Source organism: Equus asinus, chromosome 14 (assembly GCF_041296235.1).
Source record: "Equus asinus isolate D_3611 breed Donkey chromosome 14, EquAss-T2T_v2, whole genome shotgun sequence".
NCBI classification, from domain to species: Eukaryota; Metazoa; Chordata; class Mammalia; order Perissodactyla; family Equidae; genus Equus; species Equus asinus.
This window is the reverse complement of record NC_091803.1, coordinates 4,002,539-4,020,851: the sequence shown is the minus strand read 5'-3', so window position 1 is coordinate 4,020,851 and position 18,313 is coordinate 4,002,539. Positions and strand designations below refer to the sequence as shown.

Genomic DNA, 18,313 nt, shown 5'->3' with positions numbered 1-18,313 from the left:
GGGACTGAGTCAGCGATAGGACCCAAGGAAGTAGATCCCCCTGGAAGACAGGGTCTTCTAGCCCATGCAGAAGCTGCCTGGCATTTTTGTTCTTGGCCTTGGCACAGGCACTCATGCTCTGCCTTGGGCCACAGACCTGGGAGTCTTGCTGTGGACTTTCCAAGGTGGGAGGGACTGACAGAGGCAGGGCTCAGGGGGACTGGGGATCGTGGGTAACTTGTGGCCGGGGTGCTCTGACCACTGGCCGATGAGGTGGGGATTTCAGGAACTGGGAAAGGGCTCCGTCCCTGCCCTTCCTTTGCCTCCAGATCCACAGCCAGTCCTCCATCCTGCAGAGGATGGTCAGATCGGTTATACTATCATGTAGAGAGTGATGGCAGAACCCTTCCCATCAGGACCACGGACAGGGCTGGAGGGGGCCGTGGGTGGGGTGAGAGGTGTGAACCTGGAGTCAGAAGGTCTGGCTTCCAGTCTTAGCCACACTCCTGCTATCTGTGGCTTCCCTTCTCTGAATCCCTGTGTGAAATGACAACCACAATCTGGGCCCTGCTCGGTTGATGGCATCATGAGGTCCAGAGAGAAGGAGGGTTGTGAAGGCTTTCGGGTAACTCTCCCACCAGGGAGGGCTGCCTCCTGCCTGCCCCATGCCCACGGTCACAGCATCCCTCTCCTGCCACACCTAGAGTCACTCTTCTTTGCAACACAGCACTGCAGGCAGCCTGTGCCAGCCCGTCAAAGTCGGCACGTGAGCCCTGGCTGAGCCCGGTGCACGTTTGGTGGTCCTGGGGTCCCGTGGCATCCCTGATGTGTGGCACCTGTCCAGGTGGGGCCCCCCGTCCCCTCCCTGCTGGGCTCCTCCTTGGGCCCACTGCTTGTCAACCTTGCCAGCACACTGGAATCACTTGGGAAGCTTCAAAAATGCCGATGCCCGGGTCCCTCCCCTCGCGGTTCCGTTTTAATTGTCGGAGATGCGGCCTGGGCGTCGGGATTTTTCAGGTCTACCCTGGTGATTCTTGTGTGCAGCCGCATCTGCCCTGCGAGGCGGTGATGCAGCTGTGTCTGGAGCAGCCCAGGGTTCCGGGGTGGGGGTGATGACCACGCAGCTGAGACCCAGCACCTGTCACTTCCTTGCTGACGTGTTCACAGGGGGTCTTTGTAAGGACATAGATTTGCCTGTGGCCTGAATTTTTTTGGTAAACTACACGTGACATAAAATTGTATTTGGAGCACGTGTCAGGATCTCCTTCCTTTTTAAGGCTGTGTAATATTCCATTGTATGCATAGACTACACTTTGCCTGCCCATTCATCTGTCAGTGGATGCTGGGGTTGCTTCCACCTTGTGGCTCTTGTGAATAATGCTGCTGTGGACATCGGGGAGCAAGGATCTCTTCAAGTCCCGGCTTTCAGTTCTTTGGGGCGTAGACTCGAGAGTGGAATTGCTGGATCATATGGTCATTCTGTGTTCAGTTTTTTGAGGACCAGCTGCACAGTTCACAGTGCTGCACCCTTTGCACTCCCACCAGGCGCACACAAGGTTCCAGTTTCTCCACGGCGTCACCAACACTTGTCTTTTTGATGATGGCCACCCTGATGGGGCGAAGTGGTGAGCCCGATTTCTAAAGCAAAGCTTCCTTTTTCCCTTACTTCTACACATCGTACACCTCTTCCAGAGGTACTGGGACCAGCATGTGTTGAGTACCTACTGTGTGCAGGGGGCTTCCCATATCACGTCTCGTCCTCCACGGGGCAGACGTCCGTCCCCTCCTGGAGCGCAGGCTTCGAGGTCAGACAGGCCGGGGCTGAAATCCTGGCTCTGTCCTTTCCCGGCTCTTGTGCCACGAGTGTTGATTTGATTTTTATGGGCTTCAGTTTCCTCAGCTGTCGAATGGAGCTAAGAATAGGATGTCTGTCATCAGCTATGAGGAGTCATAGCCCCAGAATCATTAACGTCGGTCAGATGTCAAGTGTGCTGGGAGCCGTGCACGGATTAACCCATGTCATCCTTTTATAGTCCTCTGAGGTGCGTGCAGATGTTATCCCCACGGCTCAGATGAGAAAACGAGGCCCAGAGAGCTTCAGTAACTTGGAGATGGACATGTAGCCGGCAAGGGGTGAAGCCGGGATGGAATCTAGCTTCTCTGCCCCCGGAGTGGCCGATCGTGATTATAAACGCTAATGCGTGCTCAGTAGATGCTGCAAGGCGGGTGTAAGCCACAGCAGAGGCTCAGGGAGCTGAGGTTTTCCCTTGGGGAAGAGGAGCTCCCCAGGCCTAGCTCCACCTCGTCTGAGGAGGGCAGCAGACAGACAGCCCTTTACAGATTGAAAGCACCTTCACTGGTGTGCTGTGAGCATGGAGTTAAGTCTCTGAGCTGCCCTGCAGGAGGCTGGCAGATCCGATAGGGTCGGTTCCGCAGGACGGACCCATGGCTGCACGTGCAACAGAGAAGGGGGCAGGATGGGGTGTGTCGCTGAGAAACTGGGAGACTGTAGTTAGCATCACGTGATCGTGACAGCCCCTGCATTTGGAGGGTTCGCTGAGTTCACTCAGATCTGCCCCCGCACTGCGCCCCACTGCCTGTTCCAAACCTGAGAAGCCCGAGCGTGGGCCACCTTAATAAGGGACTGGGACAGGCACCCTGAGGGAATCCAGCACCGTATTAGCTACAAAGCTGAGCCTCAGCAAAGCATAATTTACCAGAAGGAAACACTTAAAAGTGTTCCGGGGTTCGTGTTGGAAGGAGAGAGGAGAAACAGACTTTCTGCCAACCATCCTCCCATCCATTCAGACATCTGCTTATCTACCTATCTATCTACTTATTTTTCTACCAAGCTATGTGCCTCTCTCTCCTATCTACCTACGTCTTCACCTGTCCATCTCTCCATCCATTTATTCCCCATCCATCCATCCATCCAAACTTCCATCCATCCATCCTTCCATCCTTCCATCCCTCCATTTATTCCCCATTCATCCATCCAAACTTCCATCTGTCCATCCATCTATCCATCCATCCATCCATCCTTCCATCCTTGCATCCCTCCATTTATTCCCCATCCATCCATCCATCCATCCATCTATCCTTCCATCCTTCCATCCCTCCATCCATTTATTCCCCATCCATCCATCATCCACTCATCCATCCCTCCCTCCATTCCCCATCCCCCCATCCTCCCATCTGTTCCCCCATCCTCTCATCCCCCGTCCGTCCATCCATCCCCCCATCTGTCCATCCATCCATCCCCAATCCATCCACCCATCCGTCCTTCCAGACGTGTATCTACTTATCTAGTTATTTGTGTATCAAGCCATTTGCCTATCTGTCCTGTCTATTTACCTACCCACCTACCCATCTGCTACGGACTGATTGTTTGTGTCTTCCCGAAATTTATGTGTTGAAGCCCCAATGCCCAGCGTGATGGTATTTGGAAGTGGGGCCTTTGGGAGGTAATTAGGATTGGATTAGCTCATGAGGGTGGGGCCCTCCTCATGGGATTAGTGCCCTGATGGAGAGAGGAAGAGACCCCGGAGCTCTCTCTCCTCCATGGGAGGAGCCAGTGAGAAGGTGCCATCTGCACACCAGGAGGAGGACTGTCACCAGACACTGAGTCTGCCGGCATCTCCATCCTGGGTTTCCTGGCCTCCAGAGCTGCGAGAAAGAAAGAGAATGCATAAACAATCACGAACAGAACATTGGTAGAAATATGCATGGCGGAGCCCCTTCTGATGAGGTCTCAGAAGGAGATGAGGAAGATGTCATTGGACGGGGGAGAAAAGGTGGTCCTTCTCGTGACGTGGCAAAGAGCTTGGCTGATTGTGTCCTAGTGTTTTGTGGCAGGTGGAACTTGCAAGTGGTGAGATTGGATGTTGAGCTAAGGAGATTCCTCAGCAAGGTGTTGACGGAGCGGCTTGGTTCCTCTGGCGGCTTATGGTAAATGCCAGAAGAGAGGAATGAATGGAAGAAGGAATTGTTAAGCAGAAAAGAACCAGAATGTAAAGATTTAGAACATTCTCAGCCTGTCTATACTGTGAAAAGTGAGGACTTGTGTTCAGAAGAGAACATCCAAGGTGAGGCCAGCCCCCCGTTTCATCAGGAGATTAGTATGGGTGGGAACCACGGACGTCATCAGCCGTCTCAGCTGAAGCCAGGAACAGAAAGGGGATTAAACCATCAGGGACTAAGAAGACTAGGCCAGATAAAGGAACGCTGCACATGTGCTGTTTCTCAAGAAAGGGGAAGGACGATGACGAAGGCAGTTTAGATGTCCTCAGGACTGCTGCTCCCCCCACAGGCCTGCAGACAGGGTGGTCCCTCCTCGGTTTCAAAGGATGGGGTCACCTCTCTGATTTTGCTGGCCAGGATACCCCTGCTCAGTGCCTCAGGGGTGGGGCGACCTCCTGAGCTGGGGGCGGGGTGATGCCGTCACCCCAGGGGGCTGGAGAGCAGAGCCTCGGGCCAGAGGATTATTCTCGAGCCTTAAGATCTCGAGGAACTTGCCTTGCTAAGTTCTGAACTTGCTTGGGATCCATCACTCCTTCCTTCTTTCTGCTTTCTCCCTTTCGGGATGGGAATGTCTGTCTGAGGCCTGTCCCACCACTGTATTTTAGAAGCACATAATTGGTCTGGTTTCCCAGGTTGGGAAACAGCTGAAGAGGAATTTTGCCTCAGGATGAGATCTCACCTGTATCTGATTTAGATGGTCTTGAGATGAGACTTTGGAATTTTAGAATTTAGAGTTGATGCTGGAATGAGTTAAGACTTTCACGGCCGTTGAGATGGGATGAATGTCTTTTGCCCCTGAGAAAGACGTAAATCTGAAGGACCAGCGGTGGAATGCTGTGGACTGAATGTTTGTGTCCCCCTAAATCCATATGTAGAGGCCCCACCCCCAATGTGGTGGTATTTGGAGGTGGGGCCTTTGGGAGGTATTAGGGTTAGATTAGGTCATGAGGGTGGGATCCTGATGATGGATTAAGGCCCTTAAAAAATGAGGGAGAGACCCTAGAGCTCCCTGCCATGTGAGGAAACACCAGCAAGGTGGCCATGCGCAAACCAGGAGGAGGGTTCTCACCAGACGCTGAATCTGCCAGCACCTCCATCTTGGATTTCTCAGCCTCCAGAATTATGAGAAATAAATTTTCTTATTTAAGTCACCTAGTTACGGTATTTTGTTATAGCAGCCCAAACTAAGACACCATCCATTCATCTCTCCACTCCTCATCCTCTATCCATCCCAACATGCCCCATCCCTAGTCTGTCCATCCGTCCATCCATCCATCCACCCATCATCCCTAATCCATCCATCCATCCATCCCCAATCCGTTCATCCATCCATCCATCCCTAATCCATCCATCGATCTGTCCATCCATCCATTGATCTGTCCATCCATTCATCCCTAATCCGTCCATCCATCCATCCATCCATCCATCCTTCCATCCATCCCTACTCTATCTATCCATCCATCCATCCATCCCTAATCCATCCGTCCATCCCCAATCCATCCATCGATCTGTCCATCCATCCATTGATCTGTCCATCCATCCCTAATCCGTCCATCCATCCATCCATCCATCCATCCTTCTATCCATCCCTACTCTATCTATCCATCCATCCATCCACCCATCCATCCATCCTTCCGCCCATCCATCCATCCCTACTCTATCCATCCATCCATCCATCCTTCCATCCTTCCACCCCTAATCCATCCATCCATCCATCCAGACAGCCATCCATCTATCCATCCAGACATCTATCTACCTATCTACTTATTTATCTATGAAGCCCTTTCCTGTCTACCTACTTACTCACCTACCCATCCATCTGATTCCACAGTCAATAAATTGAAAACGTATTGGAAAATATGGCCGTTGTCCTGTGGGCAGTGGGAGAGCCAATGAAAAAATTTAATTGATCATGAAAAGTTGAAAATTCTACTTTTCATGATCAATTAAATTTTCAGATTGTGGCATCTGTAAAACCGAGGTGCATCGATGACGTCTTCGGGGAGTTGTGGGCATCAGCACACAGCCCCCCTGCTGCCAGAAAGCTCTTTGGGCCCTACAATAGTTGAGTCCATATGTTTTCCCTCCACCTACTTCCTTTATCCTGGGCAGCCCTGTGTTGAGTTAAAGGTCAGGGTTCCTAGGGAGTGAGGGGAGGATGGGTGCTGGGTGATGACTGTGCTCTTGCCACACAGAGAATGCTGGAACAGTGGGATACTGAAGCTGGCATTGCCTCATAACCCCCTACCCCTTCCCCAGCTTCCTCTCCAGCCTGTGGCTTCCCTCCCAGCCCCTGAGCATGCCTCCTCCTTCCTGCCACCAGGCTTTTCCTGAAGCCCTTCCAGCCTCCAGAAATTGCCTCTCCTGTCTTGAGTGCCTCTGACCATCATGTCTCTGGGATCCCAGCTTTCCTTCGGGAGAAAAGAGCCTTTTCTCCTGCCAACAGCCACATCATGGCAGAGGACTGGCCTTCTGTTGTTTAAATCTTTATGTGATAAAAGCATTAGCATCATGACAATAAAAGAATTTCCTCCAACTTTTTATTTTGAGAAATTTGAAATTTAACATAGAAAAATTGCAAGAAAAGTTCAATGAACACCCAAGTGTCATTTACTTAGAGTCACTGGGTATTAACATTTTGCGGTGTTTGCTGTATCAGTTTCTCTTCCTTTGAACCTTTCGAGGATAAGTTGCAGATGTTCCCCCGTGACACGCCGCCACTCCCAGGGACCCTGCACTCCATGAGATGCTGTGATCTAGTCTCTGTCTTCCCCCGCTGCCCCTACAAGAGTTTTTAAGAAGAATGTCTTCTAAAATGAATCCTGCCGCCTCGCCACAAAAATTTGCATTTCATTTTTGTGCATTTACATGTCTTCTTCCATCCACACGCATACTGTGACCTTATGGTGAATTGTATATTCTCTTTTTCACTTAATATTACACGGCAGACATTTCCCACGTCGTTATACAATTTAAAAACTTATTTTTAGTTCCACAAGTAAAACTTGAATATAATCTCATAAAAATTCAAACAACAGGTGAATTGAAAATCTCCTGCCCAATCTTAAAAATCGTAAAATAGGGGGGCAAAGTCCTCTGTGACCGGCACCCCCAAATCCATCCCTCTCTCCTTTTTTTTTCAGGCCTCGTCCTGTGCGTTTACCATGGATCTGTGGTTGACATTCAGGTTCATTCCTGTTACTGTTTTTGTTGGCTCTGTGTCACTTTTAGTCACCAGGCCAGTTAGCATCTCGGCCCTTTGATGAGCCTGACTCAGTGCTTCTCAGACCAGGCCCCAGCCCCAGAGATAACAGTTTCTTTGATCTGGGATGCGGCCTGGGCACAGGCATGTGTAAAATCTTCCCGGGTGAGTCCTTTTCTTAGCATTTTTTAAAAATGAGGTGAAATTGACATGCACGCAATTAACCATTTAAAAGTGAACACTTCAAGGGCATTCAGTACGTTGACAGTGTTGCGCAAACACCACCTCTTTCTAGTTCCCAAACATATTCCATATTCTCTCATGGTACCTGTAGGCTAGGCAATGTTATCTCCTTTTACCCACAAGGAAACTGCAGCCCAGAGATGTTAAGTAATTTCCCCTAGGTCACACAGCACCCCAGTGACTATGTAGAGATTTTCCACCCACTGTGCCTAGCTACAGGAGAGAGCTCCTGCTTGCTACAGGAGAGAGCTCCTGCTTCCTCCAGTTCATGATGGAAATTCAACCTTCTGTCTTTGTCTCCCTGCCAGCATCGAGCTCCGGATCCTGGCTCAGTTTGGGAGCCCCCCACATGGAGTTGCCCTCCCTGCCCCTATCAGATGCTGTGGCCACATGGTCACCCAAGCAGCAAGGGCTGGCCGCAGAATGGGGATTCTGTTCTCCAGACAGGAGACAAGGCCCCTTTCCCTCGTTTAGTTAAACCAGCGACGACCTGCTAGAAATGTCAACTCTTCTAAGAGAAATTTCCCACAATCTCGAAGGCCGCCCTTCTGACTGCCAGCTCTGTTCTAGAACATTCTAAAATATATCTGTGCATTTCATCTGTTAAAAATGACTCCTTTGTCCCTGGACCGGGGAACGGGTAAACACACCATTCTGCATCCAGGCGATGGACCAGTTCTCCACAATAAAAAGGAAGAGCCATCGATACACACAACAGCGTGAATGATTCTCAGATGTGAAGTACGCCAAACTCAAAAGGCTGTACGGAAAAAAAAAAAAAAAAAAAAAGGAGGACGGAAAGGTTGAGAACAATTGCCAAGACTGGTACCGTTACATTTAGGAGGGCCCGGTTTTTTCTTGTATGAGAGATGTTTGTCTTAGTACCTTTTGAATGGAAAATCAGTAAATCCCTGTTTTACATTCAAAGCACAATTTCTTTTCCCGTAAGAATGTGCTTTGACTTTGTACAGTGAGTTCTGTTGGGGACTCCTGGAGGACTCCAGTTATGGGACATTCGGCACGAGGCAAAGCTAGCGGGACAGAGCAGAGTTGTTCTTCTGGCCTGGGGAAAGGGATGGGGTCCCAGGGGTGTGAGGGCGTTTTGGGGGGTGATAGATGTGTCATTTATCTTGATCGTGGTGTAGCAGTTACACGACTCCCTCCATTTGCCAAAAACCATAAAACCGTGTAGCAAAAAAAGCAAATTTTACTGTGTCAATTAAAAGGTAAATGAAAACACCAATGAAACAATTAAATTCATTGTCCTCTTAAAATGCCTGCTTAGAGGTTTATGAAGAAAAGAACGAGGCCACAAAGAGTTAAAGAAAAAGGTCTTGATTCCGGAGGGCTGTGGGAACCCTCTTTCTTGGGCTGCTGGCCCTGGCCCCGGCCCCGTGGCCCGGCCTCTCTTTCTCTCCGCCTGCCTTTCTCTCGCACCGGCTTTCAATAGCAGCGGCTCGAGTGGGAGACAACGAGAGTTTTGTGGGGCTCAGAAATAAATAAATAACTGCCCAGGCCTGGGTCGCCATGGCAACTGTGACATCACCCTTGAAGCCAGGAGTCGGGAGGCGGGGCTGGCACCATGGGTGGCTTGTTGGAGTTTGTTAAGGGAGCAGAAGGAGTGAGGGCGGCCAGGCGGCGCCTGGTCGTGGCTGGAGGAGCGCTCCCTCGGCTGCAGACTGGGTTTGCCACCTTGGAGAATGGCGCGAGCTGCGTCCCCAGCCCAGTTGGAGGGAGCGTAAACTGGCGCAGCCTCCCTGGGGGCTTTGGGGCAGAATCTATCAAAATGAACACGGTGTGCACCTGTGTTCGTGTCTCCAGGGCTGCAGGAACAAGTGGCCACAGAGCATGTGGCTGAGAAAACAGGAATGTGTTCTCTCACGGTTTTGGCAGCCAGAAGTCCAAGATCCAGGTGTCGGCAGGGGTGGGTCCTTCTGGAAGTTCTGAGGGAGAGTCTGCCCCAGGTCTCTCTCCCAGCTTCTGGTGGTTTCGGCGAGTCTTGGTGCTCCTTGGCTTGTGGACACATCACTCCAATCTCTGCCTCCTTCTACTCTCTGTGTCCCACCTTCTCTAAGGACCAGTTGCATTAGGTTAGGGGCTCCCCACCCCCAGTAGGACCTCATCTGCACTCATTGCATCTGCAACAACCACGTAAGGTCACATTTGGAGGTGCTTGGGGTTAGGACTTCGACCCAGGCATGTTGGGGGGACATATAACACTATTTTTGTTATTATCACATGCTGTTTAATAAGCCGCTCTTGGCCACCGATAGCTTCCTCCTGGGCCACTCGCGAAGGTGGGCAGATGGGCTAGGTGTTTGGGGCTCCTGGGGAGGCTGTACTTCTGTGGGGTCCCCATCCCCAGGGGCGGGTCCTCCACTTTCTCTGGGACCATAAGCTCGCTGGTTCGTCTGCCCCTGCCCGGGTGTCCAGACCCTGTGGGAGATGCAGCGCTGACGTCTGGCTGGCTCGGCTTAGAAGCCCTGTCCTGGGACTTGCTGCCAGAAGCCCTTAGTCTTCTCATCTATCTAATGGGCTCAGCATGACCCTGGCCTTGCCGTGGTGGAGTGACCGCTGGCTGCAGGCAGAGAGCAGCTTCCAAGCAGATGGTGGGGAGCAGACTTGGACCCCCAGACTCGTCCAGGTGCCGAGGGGCCAGTAGAGGAAAAGCAGAGCCCAGGAGTCCTGGGGCACGTGGCACTGTCACCTGGCGGATGTCCCCACGCTCCAGCCTTTGCTCCTTCCTGCCCTGCATGCGCCAGGCTGCTGGCAAAGAGCCCTGGACTCTCCTTGTCTGTTCGCGCCGGCCTCTGTGCCACGAGCACCCTTTCCACTCCTGCCTTTTCCTTCACCTGATAAACTCTTCATTTCCTCCTTCAGCATCCATTTGCTGGGTACCTGCTGTGGTGCCAGGAGCTCTGCCAGGCCCCCGGGTGTCGTGGTCAGCCTGTGCCCCAGGAACCCACAGACACAGTGTGGGCCTTGCCCCCAGGGAGCCCTCCTTCTGCTCTCTGATCTTCCTCTGAGCTCCGAAAGCACCCACCTCCACACCCTTGCCGGCACAAAGTGGGTGCTCAGCAGGTGTTCCCTGGGAGGATGAGAGGCACTTATCACATTGTCTTGGGATTTCTGCTTGCATCCGATGTCTTCTGGGCTGTGAGCTCCTCGAGGGTAAGGCCGGGTCATGCCATCCCTCTGTCCCCAGGTCTGAGTGTTGAGCCAGCATACAGAAGGTGTTTAATAAATGCCACATGAACCATACTGGCATAGATCCAGGATATAGAAGGTGCTGATAAATCCTTGGTGAATTGTACCTAGCATGGATCCAGCATACAGAAGGTGCTCAATAAATGCTCTGTGCTCTGTCCTGGTGTGGTGTTGGCGTACAGAAAGTGCTCAATAAATTCTTGGTGCACTGTACTAGCGTGACATTAGCATACAGAAGGTGCTCAGTAAATGCTCAGTGAGCTGCACCAAGCCTGGCCCCAGCATACAGAAGGTGCTTAATAACTGCTCCGTTGACTATCCTGCATCGAGCCCTTTTGTTCTGAATCACGCGCTCACGTCTCATTTTTGTGGGTCTTCATAGTAATAATTGGGATCTTGGGGGAGAAGTTTCCGGTGTTTCTGTGGAATTTCGCCCCATCTGGTGGCTGTCCCTTGGCAGAGTCCCAGGTGACCTGTCCGCTTGCCTGATTCTGAGCCTGCGTAGGCCGAGGCGGTGGCCCCTGCTGAGCTGGTCCTGCTTGCAGCCGGGTGCCTGCGGATCTCGCTCGAAGCTCTTGGCGGCCACTTTCCCTGCCCTGCCCAGCTTCCCTTCCCAGCTTGACCTCAACACCCCTGCACAGTCCTGTCCTGGGGGCTGTCACTTCCTAACCTCTCTGCTCCGAGGCTCCTCCCCCGTAAAATGGGCCTGGTGAGAGCCCCGTGTGCTTGTGGAGCTCCAGTGTGGAGCAATCGAGAGACGGGAGGGGGCGAGGCTTGGAAGATTCCGGAAAGACACCAGAACATCAGGAATGTTTGTTATGAAGATAAAGTCACCTGGCAATTCCACGTTGGCAGTTCTATGCCGCCAGAAGCGAGTACAGATGTTCACCGAAGATGTTCACCGGTTTGTAGGCCCAAACTGGAACGTCCACCTCCAGTAGATTGAGCGCATAGATGGTGGTACGTTCGCCCAGGGGAATACTATACTGCCATGAAAACAACAAGTTGCTGCATCCAACATGAGTGGATTGCGCCAAAGTCACGTTGAGCCAAGGAAACCAGACACAGAAGGTTTTGTGCTGTGTGACCCCGTTGATAAGAAGTTCAAGAACAGGCCAAACCAGCGGACGATGAGAGTGTCAGGGGTGGTGTCCTTGGGGGAAAGATCCCCCCCGGGAAGGGGTGTCAGGGCATTTTCTGGGGGCAGGAAATGAGCTCTGGCTGCTCCTGGGTGGTGGGTACGTGGGCGCGTGCGTGCGTGGAGAAATTTAGCAAGCTGGACCCTCGGGGAGCTGTACTGTGTGTCAGTTATACGTAAAGAAAGGAAAAAATAGGAAATGCAGAGAAAGCTGCGTCCCAGTTTTTAGCAAAGTTTTTTTAACAAGCCCCACATTGGGGGTTAGACACAAAATATTGGATAGTCGAAAAAACATGTAATAGAAAGGGAGGGAGAGGGAGGGAGGTAGACAGGGATGGGGGTGGTGGGGAGGAGGTGAGGAGGGGACCCTCTCTTCCGGCCGGTAGGGGCCGAGGTCTTCAGGCCTCCTGGGAATTCTTCTACCACAGCTGCTCCCGGCTTCCCGGCCGAGCTGCCAGGAATCGTGCCTCTTGTTCCAGGTTCATGAACCACCGAGTCCCCGCCCACAAGAGGTACCAGCCCACGGAGTACGAACATGCCGCCAACTGTGCCACCCACGCTGTGAGTCGGCTTTGGGGGGCTGAGAGCTGACGGGGGGACACTTCCAGGTTGGGGGGAGGTAGCCTGTCCCCCACTGGAGAGATTCAACATCTCCCTCCCATGGCGATGTCCCAGGTGGGCTTTGATCCCCTTTGAGCCTCTAACGAAAGGTCTAGACGTCCGTTGTCTGGTTCAGTGGCCACTGGCCCCGTGTGGCTGTTGAGCGCTTGTCACTAGGCTCGTCTGAATTGAGATGTGTTCTGAGTGTAAAGTACACGCCAGCTTTGAAGACTGAGCATGAAAAGAGGAAAGCAAAAAGTCTCCTGAATAATTTTTTATATTAATGGCTTGTTGAAATGATCATATCCTGGATATATGGGGCTGAACAAAAAATATGATGAAAGTTAATTTCATCTATATATTTTTCCTTTTTTAAACGCGGCTGCTTTCAAATCTAAAATTTCCTGTGCAAGGCGAGTTATATTTCTATGGGCCGGTGCTGCATAGACCCCGCCCTCCAGAAAAAGTGCTCCGCATGCGCAGAATTGGGCAGACACTTGCAGGGACCCCCTGCCCGCAGTGTTTTGGAGAGTTCTGAGATCCCTCAGAGGAAACGATGGATAAACCAAGATTTGAAGAGTGGGGGCTTTTCAGGCAGACATAGTGGGGAGGGAGCCACGTGTGCAACAACGCAGAGACGTGAAGCACACGGCGTGCCAGGGGACCCTGGGATAGGGGGTACAGTGGACTCGGAGTGTGGGGGCAGTGAGCAGTGATGCTCCTTGAAGGCAGGGGTCTTGGCTTCCTGTCTTAGACATTTCCACCATCGAGGGAAGTTCTGTCAGACAGCGCAGGTCTAGGACATTTTAATAGCCACACGAAATTCTGTTGCACAGCCTGGTTCTGGGACAATGGTGGGGAGTTTGCTCAGGGATGCTCGGGGGCTCTGTCCTTCCCTGGACGCCACCCCGAAGGCTGGCCCTGGAGCACTTGCCCCCCGCCCTCCCCGCTTCCAGCTCTGGATCATTCCCAGCATCCTCGGCAGCTCCAACCTCTACTTCCTGTCGGACGATGACTGGGAGACCATTTCTGCCTGGATCTATGGCCTCGGGCTCTGCGGGCTCTTTGTGGTGTCCACCGTGTTCCACACGATCTCCTGGAAGAAGAGCCACCTCAGGTACGTCTGCCCAACCCGTGGGAGGGGGCACGTGCTGGGCGGGGTGACCGGGGGCCAGGACCCCCAGCGGGCCAAGGGCTGTGGCAGGACGCAGGGTTGGCCATGGGCGTCAGGCCCAGGGTGGATGTTCCTTGCACTGTCTTTGCCGGGGGCCGGTCAGGGTTGAATCCCACCTGGGCTGACCACCTCACACGCACTGGCCTCCTCTGCTGACCTCTGAGAGGCGCAAAGAACGAGAACCCGGCTCCCAGGGCTGCTGGGAGGGACCATCACCACCATCATCCTAATGGCTCCTTCCAGGCGCCGCCCAGCTTCGGGGCACTCTGCAGATGTCCTTCCCGACCTTCTCAAGAACTCTGCAATGCAGGTGTTGGAATCCCAGACTCTCCTTTTGATTTGTTTTGTTTTTAATTTTTAAGAAAATTGCAGTAAATACGCATAACCTAAAATTGACGGTCTGAACCATTTTAAGTGTGGGAGTCTAGTGGCCTTGAGCACATTCACATTGTCGTGCAGGCATCACCATCATCCATCTCCAGAACTTTCCATCTTCCCAAACTGAAACTCTGCCCCCACTAAACACTCGCTTCCCACCCCTCCCCCAGTCCTGGCCGCCACCCTTCTACTTTCTCTCTCCGTGAATCTGGCTATTCCAGGGACCTCATCGAAGTGGACTCACACAGTATTTGTCCTTTTGTCACTGGCTTGTTTCACTTAGCATCATGTCCTCAGGGTTTGTCCGTGTTGGAGCAGGTGTCAGAACTCTGAGTAACATCCCGTTGCGTGTCTGGACGCATTTTGTCCGCGCATCGGTCGATGGACGCTCGGGCTGCTTCCACCCTGTGTACCGGCTTCTTTCGCTGAGTGTGCTACCCCCGGCTCTTCCACGTTGCAGCCGGTATAATCCCCGTTCTGTGGATGATGACACTGAAGCTCAGAAGGTGGCGGGCCTTGCTTAAGGTCGCAGAGCTGGTCGTGTCCAAGCCAGTGCTGATTTCAAGAGGCCAGGGTGCCCCGCAAAGCGAGGGGATGCCCTAGCCCATTGCAGCAGTTGCAGGGGCCACTCACCCCCATGCCAGTGCCCCCCTCGCCCCCAGAAGCCCAGGACTGTGCTGTGTGCTACCCCGCTCCTATCTCTGTTCTTCCCCTCTCTGTGGGTCCCTGTTGAGCACCATTGTATGCGTTTCCTGGAGCTGCTATAACAAATTACTGTAAATTGGGTGGCGTAAAACAGCGGAATTTATTCTCTAATAGTTTAGAAGGCCAGAAGTCCAAGGTCAAGGTGTCAGTGGGCCTTGCGCCCTCCAAAGTCTCTACTTGAGAACGCTTCCAGCTTGTAGAAGCTCCCAGTCTTCCTTGGCTCGTGGTTGCATCACTCCTATCTCTGCCTCTGTCTTCACACGGCCTTCCCGCCTGTGTGTCTCTGCGTCTGAATCTCCCTCTCTTTTTTCTCCTAAACACACCAGTCATTGGGTTTAGGGCCCACTTACCAGTGGTGTGACGGAGCTGCCCTTTGGCATCCTCATCTGTGACACGGTGGATGAAAATATCGGTACCTGCCTCCTAGGTGGGATTAAAGAGCTCGCGCTCGTAAAGAGCTTAGAAGAGTGCCCTGATGCTGGGACGTGCTCGGTACACGTCGGCTGTTTCTGTTACTTTTATTTCTAGGAAGACGTGCAGTTAAACCATACGTAGTATCACCGGTCAAATTTATGGAGGGCTGTGGTTGGCTAGATGGAACCACAGTTTGTATGAGTTACCTGTTGCTGGGTAACAAATTACCCTAAATCATAGTGGTTTAAAATAACAATAAACCCCCCCCCCCCCATCCTCTCTCAAAGTTTCAGCAAGTCAGGAATTCAGGAGCTTACCTGTGTGGTTCTGGTTCACTGTCTCTGATGTAGTCAACACGCTGGCCTGGGGCCACCGCCATCTGAAGGCTTGACTGGGGCTGGAGAGGCCACTTCCAAGTTGGCTCCCTTACGTGATTGGCAAGTTGGCGCTGGATGTTTGGGGGTGCTCAGTCCTTCCCATGTGGAACTCTCCACAGCCACGTGATGGCTTGTTCCCCCCAAAGTTAGGGATCCGAGAGAACAAGGCAGAGGCTGTAATATTTTGGTGATCTGGCCTCAAAAACCACACGCCATCATTTCTGCATCTCCTATTGGCTACACGCATTTGCCTTATTCTTTGTGGGAGGGGGCTACACACGGGTGCGAATACCAGAAGGTGGGGCCCCTTGGGCGCCATTTTGGAGGATGGCTACCACACAGGTCCAATGTATTGAAGGCTAGAGTTTGCTGTTCAAGGTGAGGTCATAACAAAAACGGCTAACGTTTATTGAGCACTTCTTGGATGCACTGTGCTAAGTACCACCTCACTTAATCCTCACAGCAACCCCGTGATGGGTTGCTGATATCCACCCCACTTCACAGATGAGGGAACTGAGACCCGGGGAGGGTAAGTAACTTGTTCAAGGTCATAGTCCCTTAATGGTAGGGTTGGGATTCGAACCCAGGCCTCCTGGCTCCAGAGCCTGGACCTGAACCAGAATACCAGAACCCAGAGAGTCCTCCGGGGCCACACAGCTTTGTTTGTGCTTTTATTTATTTATCTTTAACCATAGAATTCTTTCATCATTTGAAATCCTTTTTTTTTTTTTTTGTGGTGAGGAAGATTGGCCCTGAGCCAACATCTGTGCCAGTCGTCCTCTATTTTGTATGTGGGACACCATGACGGCATGGCTTGATGAGCGGTGTGTGGGTCCGAACCCACAAACCCTGGGCCGCCGCTGAAGCAGAGCACAAAAACTTAACCACTACGCTACCGTACCGGCCCTGAAACTTTTTGAGAAGCCCAGTCTATGAAACAGAAATGCAGAGCGGCTCTGATTAAAGAAGGGGAGGATGCTGTCAGACTTTCACCTTTCCGGGAGAGGAGGGTCCTCAGCGCGACCCCGAGGGGTCTCTGTTCAACCCCTAGGGTGATGGGGAGCCTGGTTTGAAAGTCACTGCTCTGGTCCCTCACAGATGGGGAGACTGAGGCCCGTGGCTGGACAGAGGCGAGTCAGCCCGAGCCCAGGCCCTCCCCGTGTGGGAAAGCGCGTCGGGCCGGGCCCGGGCGCGGCTCCGCGGCCCTAACCGCCCTTCTCTGCCCCAGGATGGTGGAACACTGCCTGCACATGGTCGACCGCATGGTCATCTATTTCTTCATCGCCGCCTCCTACGCGCCCTGGTGAGTACCTCCGTGGCCGCCCGCCCGGCAGCGGCCGCTTCCTCTCTTTGCTTTGTTTGACTTTCTTTTTGTGTCTGGCTGGTGAGTGTGGAGACTCAGCGCAAAAGAGTGTAGGTCAAAGTCGGCCCCCCGCCCGTCCGCCTTCCTAGAAGCAACTGCTTAGTCCCGGTTTCTCGTGCATCCTGCCAGAGTGACTTTATGCACAAAAGAGCGAGCGTGTGTAAATGTGTGTGCACACTTGTATAGATACGTGTGTGTCCATGCACATGCATAGCTGCATGCTTACATATTAGTAAGTGTATATTTATACTTATGCTTTCCTCTGACTTTTGATACAAACGGGAGGATGGTACCCACCGCTCTGTAATTTGCTCCTGCTCTCGCAGTGCCGTAGCTGGGGACGTCTCTCCGTATCAGTGCCTGGAAGATTTCCCTGCTATTTTTCTCACGGCAGCATAATATTCCCTGGCCGGCCTGCTGTTTGTGGATCTTTACAAGGCTGGGACAGCCCCTTCTGTTGCTCTAACGACAGCCCCGCAGGGAATACCCTTGTGTGGGTCGCGTTTGGCACACGTGCGTGGGTGCGTGGCTTGAATCAGAGGCACTTGCTTAGAGGCGACCTTTTTCGACTCCGGAAACGGCAGCTCCAGGTGGTCGGGCCTGATCTTTGGGGGAGAAGCATCGGGAGTTCAAGCCTGGGAGGCTGCGAGCTCCTGCGAGGGGAAAAGGACCATCCCGCTCACATTTGTTGACCGCGTTCTCCATGGCCGGGCCGTGCAGGGGGTCGGGGCGCTGAGGTTCTGCTCAGTACAGGTGGTCGGTGACAGGACAGCGATGATGGTGAGGCGGGCCTGTGAACACGCTGCTGTGGCAGCTCAGAGGAGGCTCTGCCCTGGCCTGGGGGCCTCAGGAGGGCTTCCTGGAGATGTGTCACTCTGAGACTCCGGACGTTGGCGTCTGAGGAGGGGGAGCCACAGAAAGCTTTGTTGCTCCATCTTGCCCAGGGGGTTTCTGTTTTTGGCTGTCATAAATGGGGCATTCTCTTTCAGTATTTCAGCTAATAAGTGCGTTTTGTGTGTCTACGCTAAGGCAATTGCTTTGTAAACGTTCTATAAGGTCCCACACCTGAAGCACACGCACCGTCATGAAGGTACATCTCAGAGCCTTTCACACATGGCAGCCAGATCCCAGATGGAGAAACAGGATACATCCGGCCCTTCGTCCCCGTCTCCTGTCACCATCCCCCCGAGATACCCACAGTCTGAATTATCCACAGTAATTCGCCTGATTTCTTAGTTCATGTTAATGGAATCCTCATCCTTTCGGACTTTACCTGTTTCACTCAACGTGGCGTCTGGTGACTCGTGGAGTCCTTGTGCAGGAGTCGGCCGTCCATTCTCCTCGCAGACCCTATCCTGGGAGAATACGCCACAGGTGTCCGCACTCCTGTGGCAGGCCTTGGCATGGTTTCCTCTCCTCTGGACCCTCCTGTGCAGGTGTGGGGGTGAATGGAGCACAGGTGGGTCTGCACTCAGCAGTGGATGGGGGTTTGAAGCGGGATATTGACATGGTT

At 52.8% G+C, this 18,313-nt stretch overlaps 2 protein-coding genes across 7 annotated transcripts in view; both read left to right on the top strand.

Moving 5' to 3' along the window:
- The window catches only part of MMD2 (monocyte to macrophage differentiation associated 2), a 47,084-nt gene that overhangs the window by 18,304 nt on the left and 10,467 nt on the right, over positions 1 to 18,313 (top strand). For all 6 annotated transcript variants that reach the window (XM_044747427.2, XM_070484142.1, XM_070484144.1 and 3 more), the window contains exons 2-4: positions 12,269 to 12,350; positions 13,346 to 13,506; positions 16,666 to 16,740. In XM_044747427.2, coding sequence (XP_044603362.2) covers positions 12,269 to 12,350; positions 13,346 to 13,506; positions 16,666 to 16,740 — 318 coding nt within the window. The remainder of the gene's footprint in view (positions 1 to 12,268; positions 12,351 to 13,345; positions 13,507 to 16,665; positions 16,741 to 18,313) is intronic.
- Positions 16,698 to 18,313, top strand: part of RADIL (Rap associating with DIL domain) — a 97,705-nt gene continuing 96,089 nt past the window's right edge. Inside the window, exon 1 of the mRNA XM_070484140.1 lies at positions 16,698 to 16,740. The gene's annotated coding sequence lies outside the window, so the exon portion shown is untranslated. The remainder of the gene's footprint in view (positions 16,741 to 18,313) is intronic.